Below are 13,919 nucleotides of genomic sequence, written 5' to 3' on the forward strand. Positions count from 1 at the left end.
GTCACGCATGTGCGAGATATGGGTCTCATAAAAACAAAGATGGCGATTTTGACTGTCGCACACACCAACTAGTACAAACTGAAAGGTTACCAAGCTTTAATTACCGGTAGATTTTTACTTTGGTGTTTGGGAGGTAGACAACGAGTCGCCCTTGGTAATTAGTGAAATTGACGCCCATGGCAAAACTGGTACTCGTGATTTCATTAGAAAAACGCATTGAATTATGGTAAATCAGTGTTTATCAACACAAATGTCGCACATGCGCAGCGCGACGACCGTCGCCCTTTAACCATAAAAGGACAAAAAACTAAAATAATACAAATCTCACTGTCATGTGATAGATGAAACCCCAAATCCCGGAAATAAAAAGTCTAGCTCAAAACAAAATGCAGGATAATACTGTTTGTAATAAGACTTTCGAACTTCCAGACTCCATAAAAATGACGTCACAGCCAATAGTTTCATTAAATCGTGCGCTCCGACTCGACGTCCGCTGCGACTGAGCTGTTTTGTCTTACAGCGCCATCAATGTTGGCAACTATTCAGTCTTCGTTTTTTTATGGTTCACACTGAGGAAATTATCAACAAACGACCATACATAAAATGGCCGCACCAACGATCTGAAATATTTGTATACAACATTTGTTAACCAATTTTTCTCCAGAAAACATAATGGCAAAGCATAAAGGACCATTGAATACTTCGCAGAGAGAATGCGACGATCTCAAGAAAGAGGTAGAGTTAACTTTTAGTTTTTGTTGACAAGTTTAGTTATAACCGCTGTGTGATCTGGCAACAATCCAGCTGAGGCGTTCATAACAACCGGGAGACGTTATCTCCATGAATGCCACAAGACAACTATAGGGTTTAATTCAGTGTCAGAATATTCTATGGCTTAACTTTGTTTGTGTTCGCTGGTGGTTTGATTCAGTGTAAAAATTCTCCATCGAGTCCATGTTTTATTTAATTTGTATTTGTGTTGGTTGTAATGTCCTGACCGCGAACGTGGGGTTGTGATTTTTCTGTATCGAGGTGTTCAACACCCAGAACACTCCATGAATGATCGTGTTGTTGTTTTTTAGAGGGGTGATAGGTTCTGTTTTTGCCAGATTGATTATAGAATCCAACAAACATAAAATAGCACGTTCCATCTTTTTTGTTCTGGGCTCTCACTGAGAGAGAAGGCACATGATATGGCTGGATTGCTAGTACTAGTGCATTGTTACAATGTTTTCGAATAAATAATTCTGTCTCTTGTCTCATTCAAGGCCTTCTGTGCAGCATAATCTTTGATATAGAGGAATATGTTTGAAACATGGAGCTATAAATAAGATGTTGTAACAAACTGTGTGGTCATATATAAGTGTTTCATATGATAGACAATTTGTGAAAATAGACATTCATGAAATCTCAATTGTGCAAAAAAATTGTGGGTTACCGTATGTGGCAAATTATTTATTCTGAGTCGTCTGTAAATATGGTTGGATAAACTTGACAGGTAGATGCTACATGCGTTATTCAAAGAAACATAAATAAAATTATGTTGTCAACTAGGCAAAATAGATTTGTATTATTACAACAAAGTACACCAAAAATGAGGAAACAAATTTACCACTGATAGTGTAAAATAAATAAGGTGCTACACAAAATTTTTCTGTAAATACAACATTAGAGGTAATGTATTGAGTGCTAAATGCAGTTTACACTGACTATTAACCAAGAGTGCTATAATATTCACTGACTAGCCAAAGGGATAATGTATTTACAAACATTACAGTGCTATAATATTCACTGACTAGCCAAGGGGTAACCGTAATGTATTTACAAACATTACAAGACCACCTGTCATATGTCCGCAACCTTTCAGCAATATATCTGCAGATTCATCTTTACTTAGAGATCAAAGTAATAGCATTTAACCGTTTTCACTTTCCTGAATTCAAATTCATTTGATTTCGATCAATATGTTTTTGTTGCAACAGTACCATCTCATTTTGTGAATAAATATTATTTCAAATGTATGAGTTGGCAACCATAAAAAATAACCAAATGTCCACATAAAAACCACCTGTCTATAAAGATCAAAACACATATAAGAACTAAGATAACATCATTATTAATGATTTCATGTTTCTGAGCTCTGCAGCTACAGTTGTATGGGTTCTTGATGACTCAATTAAATTTCAAACAAAAATATTTATATTAAAAGTATGATTGTTAAGTTTGGTGCAGAACATTAATTCTCAATTCTCAGTTCTGGTAACCTATCACAAGTTCTAAAGATAATAAAAGCTCTGCTGTTTTTTGTATTTTAAATTGATGCACTTTTTTAATGTAACTTTGTGGTGTTAACAGGTTGATCTGTTAGTGAAAGAATGTATGTCTGTACTGGAAGATACCACAGTCACGGGCAGCCAAAAGAAAATGGACAGCTTGCATAAAAAGTAATGTATATATACTTTCAAAAATATATCATTCAGTGGATATAACTATTTCAGGGTTTTTTTCAAGTGTGTTCCACAAACAATTACCGGGTACCCTAATATAATGAGCATTTTGGGTATTCCCTCAGAAGCTTGTAGACTGGAATGTAGTGAAGATTATATTCTTGGTTCTTATGGTCGCAGACGCACTGTGAAATACACAAACATGTAGCCTTGTTTGCAAACATATCAGCTTTGAAACTACATTTAAGTTTTGGTGTAATTCTATTAGGTGAAAACTGACAGAATCTGCTGCAGTAATGAACAATTAACGCTTCCACTTAAAGTCGTTTGTCACTCTGAATCCTTCAAACTACAGTCTTATATTTTGTAGTAATTATCATAGTTGGTAATCTCTGAAATAAAAAGTGGAAATATCTTGACTCTGATGTTGTGCCATTAAAACAAGAATAATGTCCCATGGCACTGATGGTTGTGCCTTTAAACCCAGAATAATGTTGCATGGCACTGACATTGTGCCTTAAAAACAATAATGACTCATTGCACCAATTTTGTGCCTTAAAAAAAAAGGTCTACTCTGATATGCCTTTAAAACAATAATTTCTTAAAGCATCGATATTGTGCCTTTAAAACAGACAATTCTGACACTAATGGCTCCTTAAGTCCTAAAGCATGGAGTACCTTTTTTTTCTGTCATGTATAACCATGAGTATTAATAGAATATAATTTTTATATTAGTTTACCAGAAGGGCAAGATTTAAGCACAATATTCTCGCCTAAGGTACGAGAAAGTATGTTTCAAACAGCTATACAAGTCTTGAAAGTGTCTGTCAATCACAGGTTTTTTCAAATAAAAATGTTAATTCAAACTGTCAAGTGACAATATGCGTTTTTAATTAATTATGGTTAACACATCTGGGAATATTTGTGTATATGATAAACAGTGGGCTGATCATTCAAATTACATAACATGAAGCCGGAATTGTGGAGCCATGATTTACTGCTAGACACTTCTAACATCAATGGCTCTCATAGTCAAAATGTTTTTTCTATCTTTCAGATGCAGAGACTTGGAAAAGAAAGTTAAAAAACAGCATAGAAAAGTTGGTAAATTAGACAAGGTAAAGTTGATTATACAACAAGACTAGCATAGGTGATGCATTATGTGTAACATTCTGTAACATTGTTACTCTTAAATATCATACACTTAGTTGTCACTTGCTAACAATTCAATTAATCTTTGTAACACTTATTCATTCATCATTGCATCACTATTTGCACCACTATGTCATTCATTAACCACTTATTTATTAGTTCACATAAAGTTCAAACTTCACTTACGCTCACATCAGTTATTATAACAAATATATGCACATACATTTATTTCGATATCCAAAAGATGGCCCAATGACAACTTTTTTAAGACCAAAAATGTACCACAGTCACAGTTTTATCATTCTGGATCCAGATCTCAGTCGTTCAAAATAGCCGACTAGTGGTAATTTTGCATCAAAGAATGCAGTTCCAGATCCACATCTCCAACATGCCTGAACTGATCAAGTTCAAACTAAACACATTCATCAGATATCATATCAGACCAATATATGTGCATTTTTGTCATATATCTCATTCCAATAAGAAAATCAGGAATTATGTCATTGACAATGACTTGCTTATCATTGCATCATTAATTCATTCATCATTGTATCACTAATTCCCATTAATTTTTATAATTCATTGATTCATTATTTCGGTTTTAGGCTAATGAACCTGTGAAAGTGGATAAATTTGAAGAGAAGAAAACACAAGAGATGAAAAGGCTTGAACGTTTTCAGGTGAGATGACACAAACATAAATTACCATTACTACATGTATTGCCATTTCTTTCATGAAGTTAACGTCAACTCACTGTCAATGTCCAACATATGGGTGTGACAGTGTTGACAATATTATGAGATACCTCAAAGAATGCAAAAAGTCAGTACAGCTGTAGCAGAGGTCGTTGCACGATGTACTGTCTGAATGCATACTTTAAGGTATCCTTGTAATAACCTTATTGTTATACATCTTTTCCATCCAAGGATACGCCGTGGGAATGCTGAAATCCAAAAAGTTTAGGACAGAATCAGCGAACGTTTTTTGTGGAGTCAAACCCTGATGGCAGCCATGTTTGTTTTTATTATTAGAGGACGTTTATGCGCGTAATCATTCCATATTTGGAATTTTAGTGCTGTGTTAGACACTATTTTTTGTCATGACTTGATTGTATTCCAATCTCTTAATATAACCATTCAAAAATTCTTGATATGACCATATTGAAATTAATATTTTGCCAGTGTTCACTTGAAATTTACGTTAATTGTTTTTGTGGAATGATAAAGCTAAAGCATGTCATAACCAGCAAAAGTTTTGTTTGTGTGCGTTTATTTTTTTTTCCTGGTGTTGAGATTTTGAAAACAATCAATGTGATTTTTATGCCATTGATCATACTCATATTTCAATATTTTGGTCACAAGTCCCTAGCTCTTCAACACATCCTGTTAACAGCAATAGACAAAAAGAATGAACTAGTTACAAAAGAAATGAAAGCAGTACTTTATAAATAAAAGATGAAGAACACTGATTTGGATTTGAAACAACAAAAATCACATAATTGAATGAGTCCCACCAAGAAGACTCAATGTTGTAGGATAGTGGCCTTTATTAGCTCCGCTGTCGACTTTGTCGAGCGGAGCTTATCATATGAGTGATTGTCCGTCGGCGTCCGTGTCAATGTTTTACTTTTTCGACTTCTTCTTGAAAACTACAAGCCTGAATGTTTTGATACTTGGTGTATATGTACCTTGGGTAGACCTCTCTCAGATTTGTTCATTTCATGATGATATCTTCAATTCTCTAATTTTGGTGAATATTTTTGTCATTTTTGGTAAAAAGTGATATTTTCAACTTCTTGTTAAAAAGCGCAAGTCCAATTGCTTTGATATTACATATATAGGTACTACATGTGGATCTCTCTCAGATTTGTTCATTTTGTAATGATATCTTCAATTTTTTAATTTGGGTGAATATTTTTGTCATTTTTGGTAAAAAGTGATATTTTCGACTTCTTGTTAAAAAGCGCAAGTCCAATTGCTTTGATATTACATATATAGGTACTACATGTGGACCTCTCTCAGATTTGTTCATTTTGTAATGATATCTTTAATTCTCTAATTTTGGTGAATATTTTTGGTAAAAAGTGATATTTTCAACTTCTTGTTAAAAACCACAAGTCCAATTGCTTTGGTATTACATATATAGGTACGACATGTGGACCTCTCTCAGATTTGTTCATTTTGTAATGATATCTTCAATTCTCTAATTTTGGTGAACATTTTTGTCATTTTTGGTAAAAAATGATACTTTCGACTTCATGTTAAAAAACGCAAGTCCAATTGCTTTGATATCACATATATAGGTACTACCGTAAAATCTGTATTAGAAGCCGCATCCCTAATAGAAGTCGCATCCATTCTATTTGAATAATTGAGAACCAAAAATTCATCATTTCTCATATGTGTAGATACTCTAATAGAAGCCGCATCCCCTCTGTTGCATTGTACCATTTTAATAGAAGCCGCGGCTTCTAATACAGATTTTACAGTACATGTGGACCTCTCTCAGATTTGTTCATTTTGTAATGATATCTTTAATTCTCTAATTTTGATGAATATTTTTATCATTTTCGGTAAAAAGTGATATTTTCGACTTGTTAAAACCTACAATCATTTATGGTGAAAAATGATATTTTTGAATTCTTGTTGAAAACAGCAAGTCCCATTGCTTTGATACTATACATATTGTTCATTTTCTAATGATATCTTCTGTTCTTTAATTGAAATGTGCATTGCTAACAGCGGAGCTATCTCAGCCGAGAGGCTGCTTGTTGTAATTTTTGATAAAAAGTGATATTTACGACTTCTTGTTAAAAACCAATAGTTCAATTGCTTTGATATTACATATATAGATACTACATGTAGACCTTTCTCAGATTTGTTCATTTTGTGGTGATATCTTCAATTCTCTAATGTTGGTGAATATTTTTGAAATTTTTGGTAAAAAGTGATATTTTCGACTTCTTGTTAAAAACTGTAAGTCTGATTGCTTTGATATTACATATATAGGTACTACATGTGGACCTCTCTCAGATTTGTTCATTTTGTGATGATATCTTCAATTCTCTAATTTTGGTGAATATTTTTGTAATTTTTGGTAAAAAAGTGATATTTTCTACTTTTTGTTAAAAACCAAAAATTCAATTGCTTTGATATTACATATATAGGTACTACATGTGGACCTCTCTCAGATTTGTTCATTTTGTGATGATATCTTCAATTCTTTATTTTTGGTGAATATTTTTGTAATTTTTGATAAAAAGTGATATTTTCAACTTCTTGTTAAAAACCGCAAGTCCGATTGCTTTGATATTACATATATAGATACTACATGTAGACCTTTCTCAGATTTGTTCATTTCGTGATGATATCTCCAATTCTCTAATTTCAGTGAATATTTTGTCATTTTTGGTAGAAAGTGATATTTTCGACTTCTTGTTAAAAACTGTAGGTCCGATTGCTTTGATATTACATATATAGATACTACATGTTACATGTAGACCTCTCTCAGATTTGTTCATTTTGTGATGATATCTTCAATTCTCTAATTTTGTGCGAAGCACAAAAGGGAGTCTTTGCAGTTATCCTGTATGTCTGTCTGTCTGTCTGTCTGTCTGTATGTATGTATGTATGTATGTATGTATGTATGTCACTTTTTTTGTTCCAGCGTTATCTCAAGAACCACTAATCAAATTTTGGTGAAACTTGGTACATAGATGCTCTGGGATAATGCGCAGAGTTGATTAGGTTTTGGTAAAAATCTATGAATATTAATTACCTAATTTGCATGATAATTAGCTGATTTTTAGCTGTTCCAAGACTGTTCCACTGATATCTGAAGAACCACTCATTAGATTTTGATGAAACTTGGCACATGGATGCTTGGAATTAGTGCGCAGATTTGATTAGTTTTGGGTAAAAATCTATGAATATAAATTACCTAATTTGAATGATAATTAACTGATTTCAAGCTGTTCCATGACTGTTACACTGATATTTGAAGAACCACTCATTGGATTTTGATGAAACTTGGCACTAGGATGCTCTGAACCAATACGCAGATTTGATTAGTTTTGGGTAAAAATCTATGAATATAAATTACCTAATTTACATGATAATTAACTGATTTTAAGCTGTTCTATGACTGTTCCACTGATTTTTGAAGAACCACTCATTGGATTTCAATGAAACTTGGCACATGGATGCTTCGAACTAATGCACAAATTTGATTAGTTTTGGGTAAAAATCTGTTAATATTATTAATTACCTAATTTACATAATGATTAATCAATTTTCGGCTTTTCCACTGATATCTCAAGTACTAATCATAACATTTCAATAAAACTTGGTACATAGATATGTGTCATATGACACTGCACAGACCTGATAGTTTTTAGGGTAATATCAGTACATATTAATTACCTAATTTGCATAATTAATTAATTTTCAGCTTTTCACCTGATATCTCAAGTACTAATCATCACATTTCAATGAGACTTGCGACATAGTTATTCTAGGACTATGCAGAGACCTCATTAATTTTGGGATAAATAATTGTGCCTATTAATTACCTAATTTGCATAATTAGTTAATTTTTTGCTGTTCTATGGCTGTTGCACTGATGTCTAAAAACCACTCATTGGATTTCAATGAAACTTTTAAAGAGTACCATCACATTTCAATGAACCTAGGACTATACACCATATTAGTTTTGGGTAAATATTTATGCTTCTTAATCACCTAATTAACATAATTAATTAATACTGATATCTCAAGTATTGATCATCACATTTGAATAAAACTTGGTACATAAATGCTCTAGGACAATAGACAGCCTGATTAATTTTGGGTTAAAATCTGTTCATATTAATTTTCTAATTAGCATAATAATTAATATTTTGTTGGTTCTAATCACATTTCAATGAAACTTTGTACATTGTGCAGACCTTATTAGTTTTACACTTAAATCTGTTCACATTAGTTACCTTATTTGCATAATTAGTTTTCTGCGTTTCCACCAACATCTCAAGTTCAAGTAATTTTGATTTAATTTTTAATGTGTCTCCAATACTCTCAGCACACGGGAGTTCTTTCTAAGCTTTCTTTGATTGTCATTTTTGGTAAAAAGTGATATTTTCGACTTCTTGTTAAAAACCGCAAGTCCAATTGCTTTGATATTACATATATAGGTACTACATGTGGAACTCTCTCAGATTTGTTCATTTCGTGATGATATCTTCGATTCTTTATTTTTGGTGAATATTTTTGTAATTTTTGGTAAAAAGTGATATTTTCGACTTCTTGTTAAAAACTGTAAGTCCGATTGCTTTGATATTACATATGTAGGTACTACATGTGGACCTCTCTCAGATTTTTTCATTTTGTGATGATATCTTTAATTATCTAATTTTGGTGAATATTTTTGTCATTTTTCGTAAAAAGTGATATTTTCTTCTTGTTAAAAACCACAATCATTTATGGTGAAAACTGATATTTTTGAATTCTTGTTGAAAACAGCAAGTCCCATTGCTTTGATACTATACATATTGTTCATTTTCTAATGATATCTTCTGTTCTTTAATTGAAATGTGCATCGCTAACAGCGGAGCTACATGTATCTCAGCCGAGACGCTGCTTGTTTTTTTATTATTATTTATTGGGAACGAAAAGTCTTTATCGTAGTGCTTCGCCTCGGTTGACAATGAGCTCTTCGGGTCGCTAAAACTGTATGTCCACCTTTGTTGGGGTGAACATTTGTATTATTATACTGAATAAATCTTAGAACAGAAATGGTGGCACTCAATCATGACAATCTTCCAGGTCATCATTAGAAAGATTTTCGGAGGCAAATTTAATCTTGAAGGATTGCAGGAAATTGACCCTTACCGGGATTCAGGTACCATAGTGTTTGTAACAGGAAAAAAAACGCTTTCGCGTGGGATTTTTCATGCAAACATTGTGAATGGTTCCCCGACACTGATTCCTTTTTAACTTTCAATTTTTCTAAGACGCGGCAAACCCCGCTCATAACCGGAGACGTCGTTGAGATGCAGGTGCGATTCCTCTTAGCAACGTGTTCTATTTATTTCCAAAGCGTGTGGTCGGCGCCTTTGATTGCGTTTATTTTGTTCTTTTATTCACGTAATCTATCGCTGGCAGCGTTTGTTTTGTCGCGTCTCACAACTTAATGTCCAAGCTGACTTTGTTTTGGCTGTAAGTGAACTACGTACAGCTCGTGAAAGTATTTCGCCCAGAGTTCGCAAAAAACGGAATACCCTGCAAAATTTGAATCCTTTATTTTATAACGAGACATTGGGCGCAAAAATAAAAACCATAATTGTAATTCAACAAGTTTATGTAACGTGTTAGTCTGCTTGCCAGCCAGCTAGTTAAAAAATGCGATCTCCATTGATGTCGGCTTCGACAACTTTGGACAAGTAAAATGGGCGCTGGCCGACATTACATTTGCAAGTATTGTATTTGTTTGACAAATTGTACACTACCGTCATTCTATAACTATCGATCAGTTGTTTTTTCACAGTCTTACTATTCCTGCAGATATTCTTCAATTGTTGTAGGTGCCACGGATTTTAACATAACTACAACTTGACCCGTGCGTGTTAAACCCAAACCATGCGTGCATGACAACCGTCACCCTACACACGGTTACTCAACGAATACCGTACTCTACAGAAGACATTTTTCGCTCTCCACCAAAAATAGAATGGTTTTATTTCATATTAGTTGTGTCTGTGTCGTATTTGATTTCACATGTTTGGTTCGATCTTGTTTATGGTGGACATTATTACTGCGTGTATGTATTATTACCAATTTTATATGGCAGTGTGATCCACCGTATTTTTTCAACGGTCGTTCTATAAATTTCTGATTGTATTTATTCTTATTTTAACATCATAAAAACAAAAATTATACACTTGTACATGAAACAGTAGGTAATGAACTGTAAATGTGGGCGGTTGCGCTGTCAGGCGAGCGAGCGAACGACCGATTGCACGAGCGGATACCTCCGGATTTGCACGGTTGAAAAAAAAGCGGAAATTGCGCGGTCGAATTGAAAAAAGCGAGCGAAAAAAAAGCGATCCAAACCTGGAAGCGGGCGGGAGGTTGGGTGAAATGAGTACTGTACATATATAAGTACTACATGTGGGCCTCTCTCAGATTTGTTCATTTTGTGATGATATCTTCAATTCTCTAATTTTGGTGAATATTTTTGTAATTTTTGGTAAAAAGTGATATTTTCGACTTCTTGTTAAAAACCAAAAGTTCAATTGCTTTGATATTACATATATAGATACTACATGTAGACCTTTCTCAGATTTGTTCATTTCGTGATGATATCTCCAATTCTCTAATTTCAGTGAATGTTTTTGTCATTTTTGGTAGAAAGTTATATTTTCGACTTCTTGTTAAAAACCGCAAGTCCAATTGCTTTGATATTATTACATATATAGGTACTACATGTGGACCTCTCTCAGATTTGTTCATTTTGTGATGATATCTTCAAGTCTGATTGCTTTGATACTATACATATTGTTCATTTTCTAATGATGTCTTCAGTTTTTTAATTGAAATGTGCATTGCTAACAGCAGAGCTATCTCAGCCAATAGGCTGCTTGTTTAAATAGTCATAAAAACTATGACCCCACAAATGTTAACAATTACAATGTCAGATACACAGCAATTTGTATATAATATACAGTGTTTGTAGAGTCGTACTCCTCCAATTTATACACTTCCATATGCTATAAAATAAACTAGAATTAAAATCAGTTCAACCCATGTTGACTTTTTCAAGCCATTCTCAACAACATCTGTCTACTACTGTTTTGTTCTTCATTTTAGGATCAGCTGTTTAAAATCACTGAAAAACTGGATCCAGACAAAGTTGAAAAAGATTACCTTAAGTAGGTGTACATTATTGAATGCATGCTATACTCTGCTTTGTCACTGTGTACCTTAAGTAGATATACATTACTGAATGCATGCCATAACCTGCATTGTCCCTGCATCTTTCCTCTGTCCTCTATACATACTTGTTTGTATCTGTATTGAATACACATCTTCTATATACTAACCACTCTTGATTTGGGTGAATTGTGACTAATGCTTTTGCAGACTAACAGAAGGTCAGCTCTTGCCAGTCTTGTTGCTTGTGTGGAGTTCACTGCATGAGGAAAGAAAGTGTCAACAAACAATAACACGTGATAGTATTTTTTCATCCTCCATGTATTCTTTAGGAATCATTCCAAGGCTGACAACGATGAGAATGATGTTGAACACATTGATAAAAATAATGATACAACTGCTAATAGGTTGAACAGTGATGATAATGATGATGACAGTCAACTTGAGGATCTTTCTGACCTTGAAGAACAAAATGAAAACACTGAAAGCAAATTAGATACAGTTGAGGGAGGAGAGGAAAGGGAGGGAAGAAGTAGTGAAAAAAAGAAATCTTTTAGTATGTTTGGAAGGTCTAAATCTCCTGAAAAAAAGGCTCAAAAAAAATCAAAAAAGGAGGAAAAAAAAGAAAAGCAAAAAAAAAGGGAACAAGAAAAAGAGCGAGCAAAACAATTGAAAATTAGGGAAAAAGAAATTAGAGATGAGGAGAAAAAGAAAAAGAAAGTGAAGAATGACAAACCCAGTGAAGATGATAATAGAGAAATAAATAATACAGATGAAAGTGATGAGGAAAATGCTGATGTTGTGGTAACTGAAAAGAGTGGGAAACATCAACCAAAGGATCAACCAAGAGAACGCAGAAGTGGGCGCTGGTCATTGTTCAGGCAAAAGTCTGGCAGGTGATGGTGGAGCCTAAACTTATATACCAATAGTCAATCTCTGTCGACTGTTGATATTTAAGTTTAGCATTGTTTGCTGTGGTGATGGTGGTGTTCCTAATTCAGGATAAATGAATGACATATTTGTATCTCTGTTATTGTCACTTTGAAACTCTGGCTATAAATAGATTGCATTGTATGTATGTATTATAATAATAAACATAGTCATGCTCATGTCCATAAATGATGAACGTACACTTCATGATAACAATATCATTCAATTATTCTGGAGATAAAATATCTGTGTATACAGTAGTGTATGTGTTTATACCACTCATTTACATAGTTATCTTTGAATACATTATACCATGATATGCATACCATTGATTTATATCCTTATTTGTGAATATATCATTTTTTGGTTTAACACGCCATTAATGTACATAGTTATGTTTGAATACTGTAAAACCATTTATTTTCACTGGCATTTAATTTCATGGTTTTGATGTTTCAGCAATTTCACCAGGTTAAGTTTATGAACTTGGCAGAGAATCAACCCTCTGCCTAAGTTCTATTGTTATTCTGAATTAATTAAAAACCAGTGAACAATTAATGCATTTACAGTGCATCATACCCCTTGTATACATACCACTCATTTATATCATCACCTTTGAATACATCATGCCTTTGTATATATACCACTCATTTATATCATCATCTTTGAATACATCATACCCTTGTATACATACCACTCATTTATATCATCACCTTTGAATACATCATACCCTTGTATACATACCACTCATTTATATCATCATCTTTGAATACATCATGCCCTTGTGTACATACCACTCATTTATATCATCATCTTTGAATACATCATACCCTTGTATACACACCACTCATTTATATCATCACCTTTGAATACATCATACTCTTGTATACACACCACTCATTTATATCATCATCTTTGAATACATCATACCCTTGTATACACACCACTCATTTATATCATCACCTTTGAATACATCATACCCTTGTATGCATACCACTCATTTATATCATCATCTTTGAATACATCATACCCTTGTATACACACCACTCATTTATATCATCATCTTTGAATACATCATACCCTTGTATACACACCACTCATTTATATCATCACCTTTGAATACATCATACCCTTGTATGCATACCACTCATTTATATCATCATCTTTGAATACATCATACCCTTGTATACACACCACTCATTTATATCATCATCTTTGAATACATCATGCCTTTGTATATATACCACTCATTTATATCATCACCTTTGAATACATCATACCCTGGTATACGTACCTCATATTAATTATTTTCAATAATATGTCATACCATGGTGCGTCAATTATTCATTTACATCGTTATCTTACATGTACATATGCCATGTGCTTATTCCATGCGTGTATACGTCCTACCTTGTTATTATACATCACAAAACACTGTAGTATACTGTGCTACCCACTCTCCATT

General features: G+C 33.4%; 1 protein-coding gene across 3 annotated transcripts in view; it reads left to right on the forward strand.

The window, feature by feature from the left end:
• The first annotated feature begins 572 nt into the window (after positions 1–572).
• Positions 573–13,919, forward strand: part of LOC100375699 (nephrocystin-1-like) — a 45,031-nt gene continuing 31,684 nt past the window's right edge. For 2 of the 3 annotated variants that reach the window (XM_006824829.3, XM_085494000.1), the window contains exons 1-6: positions 573–735; positions 2,356–2,444; positions 3,505–3,565; positions 4,205–4,279; positions 11,462–11,523; positions 11,857–12,420. In XM_006824829.3, coding sequence (XP_006824892.1) covers positions 673–735; positions 2,356–2,444; positions 3,505–3,565; positions 4,205–4,279; positions 11,462–11,523; positions 11,857–12,420 — 914 coding nt within the window. In that variant the 5' untranslated portion in view covers positions 573–672. The remainder of the gene's footprint in view (positions 736–2,355; positions 2,445–3,504; positions 3,566–4,204; positions 4,280–11,461; positions 11,524–11,856; positions 12,421–13,919) is intronic. The other variant, XM_085494006.1, reaches the window with a different exon arrangement.

The sequence above is a fragment of the Saccoglossus kowalevskii genome, chromosome 2 (genome assembly GCF_978046115.1).
Source record: "Saccoglossus kowalevskii chromosome 2, keSacKowa6.1, whole genome shotgun sequence".
In the NCBI taxonomy this organism is placed as follows: Eukaryota; Metazoa; Hemichordata; class Enteropneusta; family Harrimaniidae; genus Saccoglossus; species Saccoglossus kowalevskii.